The sequence below is a fragment of the Sarcophilus harrisii genome, chromosome 1 (assembly GCF_902635505.1).
Source record: "Sarcophilus harrisii chromosome 1, mSarHar1.11, whole genome shotgun sequence".
Lineage (NCBI taxonomy): Eukaryota > Metazoa > Chordata > Mammalia > Dasyuromorphia > Dasyuridae > Sarcophilus > Sarcophilus harrisii.
The window spans coordinates 706,381,814-706,395,548 of record NC_045426.1 but is presented as its reverse complement, the minus strand read 5'-3'; the positions used below and the strand labels follow the sequence as shown (position 1 = coordinate 706,395,548).

The following is a 13,735-nucleotide window of genomic DNA, read 5'->3' as shown; positions in this document are numbered from 1 at the left end:
GTTCATATAAATCTTTGCAGGCCTTTGTATCAGCAGCTTGTCCGTCATTTTTTATAGAGCAATAACAATACCACGGCTTGTTCAGCCATTCCCCAATGGATGGGCGTAGGACTGGGATGCTTTCCATGGGGAAGACTCTAGTCCCATCTTTTCAGCAGGACAGAGACAGGAAATTTCCCTTCGTTGCGGGTGGAGAAAGGAGAGCTACAGAGAAGTACATTGGGGTGGGAAATGAAGAGGTGACTGCCGGGAGACTGGACAAAAATAATTCCGAATTTAAACAGAGAAACTCCAAAGGGGCTGAAGATGTGCTTCCGCAGAGGGACTAAATTTGGGGCAAATCTACCTTCCCGAGCGTCGGAGAGCCTGCCCACTCAGAGGGTCGGCGGCCTTTGAGTGCAGGTCTCCAAGCAAAAGAGGAAGTTGGCCTGATGGCTGCGGTAGCCAGGCTCGGCGCTCTCCGCCGCCTTGTGTGATGCGGTTCAGGAGCGCTGGATTCCAGCATCAGAAGGACTGGCTCCAGGGAGAGGAAGGTGGGAGGGGCGGCGAGAAGGGGCCACGAGGCAGATTTTAGGCGGGTTGTCTGGGCCCCGACAAACTTCTCGATGCTGAGAACTGGCCCGGAGTTCGCAGAGAGCCGCTACACCTCGGAAACCAACGGCAGCGGCAAGGCAGGGAGTGAATTCACGGCTCCCCCCGCCTGGGAGGGATGCAAAGGGGGCGGGGTGGCCACCTGTCGGGGCATCCCCGGGGCTGGGTGCCCGGGGCTCCGGGCCCGGATGGAAGACGCGGGCTGAGGTGCCCGCGGCCGGTGGCCCCGGGCCGAGGGGCGGGGCTGGAGGGGACGGGGGCGGGGTGTCACTCAGCCCGCCCGGCCCCGCCAGACACCGCCCCCTGGGCGGGGCCTCGGGCCCACCCCTCCTGTTGTTGGATTTCCCTCGCGCCTCTGCCTCTGCCGCTGCCGCCCGAACATGGCTGCGCGGGTGTGCAGCATCTCTGCGAGCGCGCTCCGCCGTCCGCCCCTGCGGAGGGGCCCCGGCCCCGGCCACCGCGCCGGAGCCGCACCTGGGGCCGGGCCGAGGTGAGCGCGGAACCGGGGCTTGCTGCGGCCCGGCCCGAGGGGCCACGCGTGGGGCCCCCGCTGACTCAGGAGGTGCCTGGGCTGGGATGGGGAGAACGGGAAGCGGGGGGGGGGGGGTGGAAGCCACCCGAGGATGGAAGGAAGGTGTGGGGCCGAAGGGCTGAACTTGCGGGGTGGAGCGCGCTGGCGATGGGGAGAGCGGGGTCCACAATGGGAAGATGGGGAGGGGGAGGGGCAGGGCCCAAAGCCATGGGGAGCCGTGGGTGGGAGATGGTCAGTGCCCACAATGGGAAGATAGAGGGAGGGGCAGGAGGCTTAGGAAGGGCACGGAGGCTGGGTTTGGTGTGGGAGGAGGGCTCGTGTCCCCTCGAAGAGGATGGTTGGGGGGGCGGGGAGGGCAGGATCCGGAGGAATGGGGTGAGGGAAAAGGTTGGGGTGCTAGGAGGGTCTGTGCCCACAATGGGGAGAGGGAAAATCCACCTCAGGGCGAAGGAGAAAGGGAAAGGGGGGGAAGGAAAGAAAGAGATTGGGGAAGAAAGAGAAGGTTTAAGATGAGGGGGAAAGACCGTGCCCACAATAGGGTGGGGGAGGGGCAGGCGCTGCCCTGTGGAAGAGGTAAGGGCCTGGGATGGGGGAGGGTCGGAATGGAGAGGAGGGGGAGTTGGGAGGGGGTGTCGCCGGGTTGGGGACAAGGGAGAGGGAGGGCCGAGACCTCTGGAGATGGGGGAAGGGAATTCTCGCGCTGAGTTGGGGGGAGGGGCCGGACTGGATCTGTCCCTGGGTGGGAGGTGAGCAGTACTTGGAAGCTGGCGCGGTTTATGCCCAGAACCCCCCTGAAAAGGGGGGAGGTGGAGTGGGAAGGGAGGGCTCTCCTACTAGGCCGGAGGCCAATCGGCAGGAGGGAGAAGGTGTCCTATTGTGCTGCTCTCCAGAGGGGCATTGTTGGGTGATTCAAAGCTAAGAAAGGGTCCTTGCCTGTGTGCCTCCGTTGAGGGGGTGGGGGAGGAGCAGGGTGAGACTTGAAGGCTGGTGAATGAATGCTGCTGGTTCTTTGTGCACACACAGTGCCTTGCAGCAAGCAGAAAGTGGACCCTGCAGTGAAGCCTCTGTCCCAGGAAGCACCTCGGTTTCCCATGTGTTAGGGGAAAAGGGTGTGGGGGGGATCACTGGGTCACCTGAGCCTCCCAATTGGAGAGATGGCCCATAGGTAGGAGCCCCAAAGACTTCCTTTTTTCTGTCAAAGGTCACTCGATCTGCTCCTTGAGCTGAAGGAGACAAAATGGAACCCTCAACTAGAAGGGTCTTTATCTAGTTCAACCCCCCCCCCATTTTTCAGATGGAAAACTGAAGCCTAGGAGAAATGACTTTGCTCAGAGTTGCACAGGTGGGGAACAGCAGCAGGCACTGGATTCACGTTCTTTGACCCCAGATTCAGTTCTCACCTTTGGTCCCCTAGAGGTTACTTACTAAGTGTAAGAGGGGGCCTGTAGAGAAGGGATCTGGTGGAGGGGAGAGAGCAAGCTACCTCCATTTTTGGTTTGGAGGCCTGCATCCACCATGTAGCTGGTGCCCCCAAAGGCCTTTCCTCCCTTCTCTGGGTATTGTTTCTCCCTCTGTAAAAATGAGCAGTTCCACTCAATTAGGTCCAGCTCTCATTCCCAATCATCTCCCTTTGTCCTTTTTTACTAAATGAAGGACTAGTCCAGGTGTTCTTAACTCAAGATTAAGATTTCAGGGGTTTGGGAATTTGAACAAGGGGGGAAAATCCACCTTTATTTTCATTCATTTCTAACCTTTTTGTAACTGTATTTAAAAATCCTAAGAAAGGGTCTTTGGTCTAATTCCCCACACACACCCACACACACAATTTCACTGAGGAAAAAACTGAAGCTGGGACTTGCCTAAAGTCACTTAGTTTCAGAACTAGAATTCAAAGTTTGGTCTGTCCCCTGGGCCTATTTACCCTTGAGAAGAGAAGACTAGGAGGGCACATGAGAACTGAGCTCTCCCAGGATTCCAAGGGCTGTCTTTGTCCTGGAGAGACCCACTTTGTCCTACTAGAGGACAGAATTGGGAACAATTGGTTTGAACTCCTTGTTCCAGTCATTAGAGCTACCCTAAAGCAGAGCGCCCGGCCTCAAGAGGTGGTGAGCTCCCCATCTCTAGAGGTCTTCAAGCAGAGGCTGGATAAGCACCTGTTAGAATGGGGATTCCTTTCCGGTATGAGTTGGGTTCCATATTCCTCCTTCCCTCCCCTCCCATTATGGGATTCATGTCCATTTTCACTGTATCACACACAGTAACCCATGTTCCAGCACTCGCCTCATCTGCTACTTTGTTTTTCAAAGTATGTATCCTTCCTCTCTAAATAGATTGCAAGACTGTATCTTAGACCGCCATACTCTAGGCACTCAGTAAGTGTTTCTGTGGCTTGGAGGCAGGTCAAAAGCTTTGATGGAAGCACAAGTTAAGTTTTAGCATCCCATGATCATTCAAGAAGTATTTATTGTCAAAGGATTAGACTATTGCACTAGCTTTCCAAGTGTCCTCCACTCTCTCCCCTCTCTAATTTCTCTCTACGATTGCCAAATTGTAAGCAAAAGTGTGACCCCTTCACTACTCTAGAAATTTCAATGGCTCCCCATTGTCCTAGGATAAAATAGAATTCATTTATGTGGTGTTAAAAGGCCTTCGCCATTTGGCTTCAGCCAGAATAATTCCCTATCCCTCCCCTATGCACACAGTCCAGCTAGACTTGCTTACTTACTTAACCTCCATTTCTTGCCTATGTGCCTTAGCAAGGTTGGCCCTACATCTAGAATATTTTAAAAGGAATGTTAAAAGTCCCTTGGTCTATTTAAGTCTCACCTCATGTGCCACTTTCAAGAGGCCTTTCTTGATTCCTCCAGTGTTGAAAAGCTGTGGATATGTATTTTGTCCACATCATCACATGTATCACCCACTGGACCCTTTGAAGGTGGAGACTGTCTTAATTTTATATTTTTATCTCCAGTATTTTAGTACAGAGCAGGTAGGTACCCAGTCCAGCCCCATTCTGTATAAGAGGAAGAAACAGACTCAAAAAAGAAATGATTTTTTCTAAAGTTCTATAGGTACCAAATGAACTATACATATTTATTAAGTGTTTACCATGTGCTAAGGTCTAGGAATACAAATACAAGCAAAAAAAAAAAAAAGATAGTCCTGGGACAGCTAGTTGGTAAAGTGGATAGAGCCCCAGCCCTGAAATCAGGAGGACCTGAGTTCAAATCTGGTCTCAGACACTTAATACTTCCTAGCTGTGTGACCCTGGGCAAGTCACTTAACTCCAAATGCCTCAGCAAAAAGAAAAAGAAAAAGAAAAAAGCTAGTCCCTGGCCTCAAGGAGCTTACATTCTACTGGGGAAGACAACATCAAAAGGAAGCTACAAGACATAGGGAAAAGGAGGGAGGAATAAGGGAGTATATGGGGAATATGGCGGGAAATGAAGAGATGGCTGAGCTGAGCAGCCTACTTAAAGGGAGCATCTAGGAGCTTTCTTAATCAGAGGGGGCACAGGGTACTTTTGAGGTGCCACTTCCAGGGCTGATGTGCTCCTTCGAATGAAAAACTTTCCAGGACATGATGAAAAAATCTTTAGAGTCCAGCCTGGTAGTCTTGTTTAGCCCTTTTGAGGAGTTTTTTTTTTTTTTTTTTTAATAGGCATTTGTTAAGCACCTACTATGTGTCATAGGAACTGCTACATGTTTTACATACAACAACCCTGTGAAGTAGGTGCTGTTATTATCTCAGTTTTATAATTGAGGAAACTGAGGCAGGTAGCAGTTAAATGACTTGCCTAGGATCACACAGTAAGAGGTTGGATTTGAACTCAGAGGGTTTGGGATCTACCAGTCTTGGTCAGCTATTTGCATTGTTCAGAATCTTTACCTGACAGCCCTCTCAAAGGGCATTCTCACTGGATCAGTGAGAATGGTGAAAATTAATGGAAGTAATGTTATCTTCCAAATAAGTTAAAATAGAAGAACCCTGAGTACAACAGGGTTTTCCTCTTGTCTTTGTAATCTCATGTGACACATTTTTTTCTTTTTAGTCTCATTGTATAGGGAACTCTGAAGTCTACCTATACATGTTAACATCTTGTCAGTTTATAGATTTAGAAAGTTTTATGGAGCTCTGACACCAAATGACTTGTCCAAGATCACACAGTCACACCTAGTATGAGGCATAGGTGTTTGACAAACACCTGCTGTGAGTAAAATCAGAGTAATACACGCACAGAAATACTGAGACTCCAAGGTTGGCTTGGTGAGGAGAGAATAGGATTTGGAGTCAGGAATCCTGTTGCCTCTGTCACAGTTGGTAACATCATAGTTTTAGAGGTGTCTCTTGCTTGCTGTGTGACCCTGGATAAGTCACCTTACCCGCCTCAGTTTCCTCAGATGCCATGGGAGAAGAGCAACAAGTAGGCCAGTTTGGGGTGGTAGAGTGCATAGAGGGGAGTAAAACATCATAAGGTTGAAAAAGAAAATTATGAAGGACTTTGAAAGTCAAGTAGAGGAATGTATTTCATCCTAGAGGTAATCGGGAGTTATTGGGGTTTGTTGAGTAAGAGGAATGACTTAGTTAGATCTATACATCAGGAAAACCACTTTGGAGATTTTGTGGAGCGTAGATAGGAACAGGAAAAGAAGATCAATTGAGAAGCCATTGTCATAGTCCCTGCAAAAAGTGACAAGAGTCTGGATCAGGGTGGTAACTGTGTGAGTGGAGAGAAGGTGGTAACACACTTAACAGGAGCAGTACATATGCTAGAAGCTGCATGCTACTAGAAGGAGGGATTAAGATCATAGAATTTTAGTCTGGAAGACCCTTGGTGATCATCCAGGTCAACCACGTCATTATTCAGAAAAAGAAATCTGACTCCACAGAGGAGATAGGATTTGCTCAGGAATAAGTAGCAGAGTGAAGTTTTGAATTCAGCACTGGTTCTGAATTCTTGTTCTATTCTCTATCCCAGGTTCTTGCCCAAATTATCAGCTTTAGCGAAAGGGGGCTAATAGATTCTAGGATCTAAAAGAGGCTTATAGGAATCATGCAAAATTTTTTTTTTTTTTTTTTTTTTTTTAGTGAACAACCATTTATTTTATCTCCCTTCCACCTCCCTTGCCTTGAAAAAAGGGGAAAAAACACAAAAAAAATGTTTATAATGAATATACACAGCCAAATAAAAGAGATGTTTACAATAGCCATCTCCAAAAAGTATCTTGTTATGTGTCTTGGGAACATCATCTCTGTGAGAGGAGATGGGGTGCAAGCTTCGTGATTGGTTTTCTAGAATCAGGCTTGGTCCCTGCATAGATCAGATTTCTTTGTCTTTACCTTGTTGTCATTGTATAATTCATTCTCTTGGTTCTGCTAACTTCACTTTGCATCAGTTCATATAAGTCATCTCAAGTTTCCCTGAAGCCATTCCTTTCCTCATTTTTATTTTTGAGGCAATGGTGTTAAGCTTGTAATGTCTGAGGCTGGATTTGAACTCGGGTCTTCCTGATTTGGGAGCTGGTTCTCTATCCACTGTGCCATCTAGCTGCCCTTTTTCATCATTTTTTCCATATTTCTATACTATGATTTACCTGGTCTTTCCCCAATTGATGGGGACCTTCTTAATTTCCAGGTCACAAAAAAAAAAATCATTTTTGTCCATAGGGGCCTTTTTTCTTTGATTTCTTTGCATTCTGGACTCACTAGCGATATTCGTTGGACCACAATTTAGGTGGACTTTTAGGGATCCATTTCCTACGTATTACTGAAGTAGAAACTGAAATGAAGAGAGAGCATGATGTCCAAGGTCACATAGGTTGTAAGAAGCAAAACCCAAACCCAGATTTGAACTTGAAATCTAATGTTCTTAACTGCTACGCCCCACTGCCTTTGACCTTGGGTTGAGGGTACTAAATGAGGGAATCTCAGCTGGGTCTTGAAAAATTAACTCCAAGTCCTCTAGGAGAGGCCATTCCAAGCCGTGGAAATGCCGTGAGCAAATGGAAGGGTGAAAAAGAGAGATTTAGAGATCACATGGGTCTGCTCAAGGGGAAAGGGAATAGAAGTCAGACAAAAGATAGGGAAGGACCAGATGGTGAGGAACGTTAAAGGCCAAACTAAAGCGATTCAATTTTATTTCATAAGCAATGGGGAGCTATTGAAGATTTATGAGAGATAGGATGAAAGTCATTTTTCAGAAAGAAAAACATTCTTATGTAGAATGAATTGGAGATCAAAGAGACTATAAGAAAAGGTCAGAAATCTTCTAGGAGAGGACAGAGAAGATCACCAAGGGTCTGGATCAGTACTGAGACTTTGGGGATAAGGAGAAATCTAATCATTGGTTTGACAATAAAACCCACTTCCAAGCTGCTTACTTGGGCATGGCATCTTGAAAAGTGTGTCCCATCCTTCATATGGTGTTGGGATAGCTTGGGAATGGAGAGATCAAGTTTTGAAAGTTAATTCACTCTTTGTGTAACCTCAGGGAATTAATTTATACAAACATGAAAGCTGGGAAGGAGCCTTATGCATTCAATGAGCAAATGTATATATTAGACATCTACTGCATGCAGGGAACTGTATTTTATGCATAAGATTCTTGTATAGGAATAGAATGCTGGAATTGGGTTCAGATTCTGCCTTTGACCGGTCACTTGAAAACTCCTAGCTTTAGTCTTCTTCCTTAAAAATGGGGATAATAATGAGGGAGTTGCGAGGGATAAATAGGTGTGAACTTTAAGATACTGCATATTTGCCTATTGTTATTAGTGTATGGAACATAAGATTTTTTTTTACAGATGGAGAAACCAAGTCACATAAAAAATAAGTGCTCTTAGACTGGTTCACCCCGGAATAAAGTGGGTTGACTGCCTGCTTTGAGGGAGGGCAATGAAAGTGAAATAATAGGTTATTTCTACCGTGTGCTCCAAGGTCTCCTTAAAACCCAGTTATTTCTGGACTTGATTTACCATTGGATCAGATCTTCAAGATAATATTGTGAATAAAAGTTGTTCAAATACAGAACATATGAAGACAAAAATGAAACTGTTCCCCAAGAGTTTAAGTTTCATGACTTGTCTAGGGTCTCACAGCTTTGGTAACAGGACTGCCTCAAGTCTTCTGTAAAAGAGTTTCAGGCCAGACCTGAGGCCAGTGGTACTGAGTTATCACAGTCTTCACCTCACAGAGGTTCAGAGCCTTGCAGACTAGAAGGCAGCTAGGTGGTGGCTAGGTTTCTGGGCCTGGAGTTGGGAATATGAGAGTTCAAATTCAACCTCAGAGCAAAAAAAAAAAATCTGTGTGATCCTGGTCAAGTCACTTAACCTTGGTTTGCCTCAGTTTCCTCAATTGCAAAGTGGGAATCATAATAGTACCTTCCTCCCAGAGTTGTCCTGATGGTTAAATAGGATAATATTTGTAAAGTGTTTAGCATATAGTTGGCATTTAATAAATGCTTATTTTCTTCCCTGGAAAGAGAATATGGCTTTGAGCTTGGACTGTTGGGCTGTTTATCTTGGGTATTACCATCGTTAATAAATGACTAGAGTCTGAAGTCCAAGAACAAAGGTCTTGCCTGCGTGTAAACAGGACGGGATTCTGAAGTCATCCCCATCACCACCTCCTCTCTTGGGTGGCAAACATTCTGAATAGGAAGGAAAAGCAAAATATGTCACCACCACCCCGTGAGCCTGCCTCCAATCAAAGGTCATGGTGACTGGCCATGCAGAGCAGCCCCTCACAAGATCTGACCCCTAGGACAACATGGTCCAGGCCCTGGAAGGCAGTGGGGCATTGTGGGGCAAGAGCTAGGCTGGACAGCAGGGTCGGGGCTTTAGCCTGCTGCTTGTCTTGGCAACTTATCCCCTCTCTGAGGGAATATTCTGTGTCAATAAAAAAAAAAGACAATTCTTCCCAACCCTGACATCCCTTGTTCCAAGGCCCCTCCTAGTCATGGTATCCCTGTTCTAAGACTCCTCCTAGCTCAGACATCCCCTGTTCTAAGGCCCCTCCAGCTCTGACATCCCCTGTTCTAAGGCCCCTCCAGCTCTGACATCCCCTGTTCTAAGGTCCCTCTAGCTCTGACATCCCCTGTTCTAAGGTCCCTCCCATCTGCAATCCCTTCCTCAGGCCTTCCCTGTTTAGTTCCCACAGTATTCTGCACTGATTCCCTGAATGCATTCCATGTTGAATTCCTTAATCTGAGTTCATAAATTTTAGGAAATACTTTGTTGCACTTTCGAATAACCTGGTTCTTGTAACATATTTAACCTATTTGAAAATATCAAAATAACTTCTAGATTCTATGAGACCTATAATTAATCTAGAATCATAAGAAAGGCGGCCTTAGGATCTAAGACTGTTTAATTGGACATTTGGCCTCAGTTCTCATCTAGATTAGGGATAATAAGCTTTTGACTTGAGCATAGACTCCAAATACTTAAATTGAGTAAAAGCTTTAAACTTCGAAATGGTGGTATTAAAGTCTAATTCAGAAGACTTAAACTTTACAACTTCTTAGCACTGAAGAGATTAACACTTATTTCGTAAGTGGGACTGTTGCTGTTACTATATATATATATATATATATAAAAATACATATATATATATACGTTTGAGATATGTCTAAACAGTGCCAGACATTGGGCTAAGTATTGGGGGGGCAGGAAACCTGCAGAAGACAGTTTGTGTTCTCGAGCATCTAATGGGAGAGACAATATCCAAAAAAAGCAACGTAGCGACAAAATATTATATATAAAGTATATTAGCGATAACCACATTTTTCCAAATGTAAAGATGGTTTTCAACATTGACTTTTTCTAAGATTTTGAGTTCCACATTTTTCTCCTTTATTCTTTTCCCAGTTCCCTATAAAGGTTATAAATGTACAATCATATTAAACCCACTTCCATATTAATCATGTTGTGAAAGAAGAATCAGAGCAAAGGGGAAAAACCGGGAGAAAGGAAAACAAAAGTGAAACAAGTCTGCTTCGATCCACATAGATGTGGACGCCATTTTCCATGAATCTTTTGGAGTCGTCTTAGATCATTGTATTGCTTAGAAGGGCTAAGTCTAGCGAAACTGATCATCATAAAATCTTGCTGTTACTGTGTACACTATTCTCCTGGTTCTGCTCATTTCACTCAACATCAGTTCATATAAATCTTCAGGCTTTTCCGAAATCGGCCTGCTTGTGATTTCTTATGGAACACTGGTATTCCCGTACGTTCACATACCGCAGCTTGTTCCAACTGATGGGCATCTCCTAGATTTCCAATTTGCCACCATCAAAAGAGCAGCGAGAGATCTTTTTGTACCTCTGGTCCTTCTCGGTGGGTGAGATTTGTGGCAGGCCAACCAACCAGAAAGCAGAAGTGATGGTAGCAATGTCAAAGGAGAGAAGGCATATGTGAAAGTTGTTAGGAAGGTAACAGGTGATCTTGGCGAGAGAGCGGATATTGTTTTAAGGCTCAAATGAAATAGTATATAAAGAGCAGTGGAAACCTGAAAGCTCTATATTATGGTAGTTAATATTGTTGGGGCTGAAAGGGATTTTAAAGGTCATTGTTTAACCTTTTCATTTTGCAGATGGAGAAACTGAGGCCCAAAAAGGGAAGTGACTTACAGCTACTACATGTCCCACAGGACTCTAAACTAGGCCTTTTTTTTTTTTTTTTTTTGCCAATTTTTGTATTTCACTTGAGGATCATATTAGATCTGGTGGATTCAATGATGATCTCTGTGTTAAGGATTCCCAGATCTACTTAGCTTAACCTCTCTGTTGAGCTGACTCCAATTCCTGAGTCTCTTTCCACACTTAGTGACTATAGGTCACTTCCTTTTCTGGGCCTCAGTTTCCCCAACTGCAAACGAAAGAGTTAAATGATATGGCTTTTAAAGCCCCTTCCAGCTCCAATAATATTAACTACCATAAAATACTATTTCATCTGGGCCTTAAAACACCCCTGTGAGTTATAAACATTTTATAGATGAAAAAACTGAGTCTGTAAGGAATTAAGTGACTTGCCTAGCATCACACAGCTAGGATATTTTTGAGACAGAATTCAGCATCATATCTTCTGATCTCCAAATCCAGGATTCTTTTTATTATACCTCCTGGCTGACTCTAGCAAGAATAATTAGTTAAAATAGAACTAGAAGGGTCTTGAATGCCAAGCTGAGAAATTTGTATTTATTTTCTCTAAACATGGTGTTTTGGAAAGAATGCTAAAATTGGAGGCAGAACACCCAGGTTTGACCTCCAGCTAGACTACTTTAACAAGATTCAGCAAACAGTTAAGCACCTACCATGTGCTAGGTTTTGGAAAGACAGTCAAAAAAAGAACTAATTAGTAGCTTTGTGTTTCCCTTCTCTGGGCTTCCTGTTCTAAGTGGACTTGCTAAGGTTTCTTCCATTTATACAATTCTCCCAGTTGGCTAAGCTCTTTGTCCATCACCTCATTGGAGCCATTGACATCTGGGCAGAAAACCGAGGCTTAGAAGGTGTAAGCATTGGAACATTTAAACCCAAGTTTTCTAGACACATATGACACTTCCTCTGTGACCCCATTCTGTGAATTTTCATCAATGTCTAGGCCATGGGGAGCCACTGGGAGTCGATCAACAATCACGTAGAAGCACCTACCATGTGCCAGGCACTAGTGCTGGAAAGACTTAGAAAGGATTGGGCCAGCCCTCAAAGAGCTCACTGTCCAATGGGGAAGATAGTAGACCAACCAATTTTTTGATAGGATGTTTGATGAGAATAGGAATAGGTTCTGGGACAGTGAAAGCTGCCACTGTAACAATGGTTTGGGAGTGGTAGTGGGAGTATGAAGGAAGGTTTGGGATTGTCTAGTGGTTCCAGGGGGGAGAACTGGAAGGTGGCTACACTCCCCACTACAAAGGACTTGGATAACACAAGTGAACATCTTCTAGAGCAAGTGATCAGGTTAAAGTATAAGCTGTAGAAATTTTTTTTTCTTTTTTGATAAGGGAATGGGCGTTAAGTACCCTAAGCAGGATTTGAACTCTGGTCTTCCTGACTCTAGGGCCAGCCCTGTGCCATATGGCTACCCCTGCTGGGATCTTTTCAGAATAGACGTGATGTGGTTTCTTAATGGAGGTTGGGGGTGAGGATAAAGTAGAGAATCTGGAACTCAAAAGTAAAAAAAAAAAGTTTTAAAATGTAAATGGGGAAAATATTAAATAAATAAATGATTAAAAATAAGTTTAAAAAAAGAATAAATTTTAGACATGTTCAACCTATATTGGATTGCTTGCTGTCTAGGAGAGGGAGATAGAGGGGGATGAAGAGGGAGAGAAATTTGGAACACAAGATTTTGTAAAGGTGAATATTGAAAACTATCTTTGTATATGGAAAAATAAAATGCCTTTAGGCAATAGGAAGCCAGCGAAGGTATTTGAGTAGTGGAGTGACCTGGTCAGGTCCGGGCATTTGGTTACTTTGGAGAGACTGGAGGCAGGATACCAGTTTTGTTAGAGTACTGAAGATGAGAGACAACGAGAGTCTCAACTTGAATGATGGCATTGTGAGTGGAGCAGAAGGAATGGGCGACTGATTGGAGGTGGAAGTGGGCTAATAATGAAAGAAATGAAGAATCAGGGATTACGACAAGGTCTTAATACTGAGTGACTGGAAGAATGGCGGTGACCTTTGCAGAAAGAGGGCATTGTGGGTAGAAGAGCTGATTTTGGGGAGAAGATGATAAATTCTGCTTAGACCATATTAAATTTGAATGTTTGTCAGAATCTGATAGAATGTCAGCTTCTCAAGGGCAGGAACTGGTTCATTTTTGTCTTTGTTCCTAGAGTTTAGCACGTTCTCAGCTGGCACATGGTAGATACTTAATAAATGCTTGCTGGTTGGTTGATTGACTTCTAGGTGAAAATGTCTGGCAGGCAGCGCTCGGTGAGAGAGATTCAGGTAAGCTACAGAAATCTGGGAGTCATCTGCCTAAAGAATACTTCTGTGTGATGAATTAATGGAGGTAGTTGATAGCTCAATAGAGCACTGGACCTAGAATCTGGAACAACTGAATTCAAGTCTAGTCTTAGACCCATACTGCCTATGTGACCCTGGGCAAGTCACTCAACCTGTTTGCCTCAGTTTCTCATCTATAAAAAGAAAAGGAAATGGCCAACCACTTCTGGATCTTTGCCAAGAAAACTCCAAATGGGGTCATGAAGAACCGGACACAACAGATGCTCGAACGACAATGCTTCGTACAGATCGATTAAACATTTATTAATTGATCGATTTGGTCAGTCAGTAAACATTTACTAAACACCTGCTGTGTGCCAAGAAAATCACCAACGGGGTCACGAAAAGTTGGATATAACTGAAAAATGGCAAAGATAGCCAGGTGCCCTTTATTGATTGATGACCCGCTTCTGTAGATGGATGAGGTCAGAAGCCAACTTTGGGAGTTAAGGAATGAATGGGGAATAAGGAAGTAAAGCGGAGGGAGGAAGGACGATAGAACTTTCTTTGGTGTTTAGAGGAGACCTTGAATGGAGAGGATTAAGGGAATTTTTAAAAGTGTTTTGGATTAAAGAACTAGTAGAAAGGGACAGATTGAAGA

The 13,735-nt window shown here is 44.7% G+C and overlaps 1 protein-coding gene across 1 annotated transcript in view; it reads left to right on the top strand.

The window, feature by feature from the left end:
• Positions 1 to 903: 903 nt before the first annotated feature.
• The window catches only part of NIPSNAP1 (nipsnap homolog 1), a 40,102-nt gene continuing 27,270 nt past the window's right edge, over positions 904 to 13,735 (top strand). Inside the window, exon 1 of the mRNA XM_031948886.1 lies at positions 904 to 1,081. Coding sequence (XP_031804746.1) covers positions 972 to 1,081 — 110 coding nt within the window. The 5' untranslated portion in view covers positions 904 to 971. The remainder of the gene's footprint in view (positions 1,082 to 13,735) is intronic.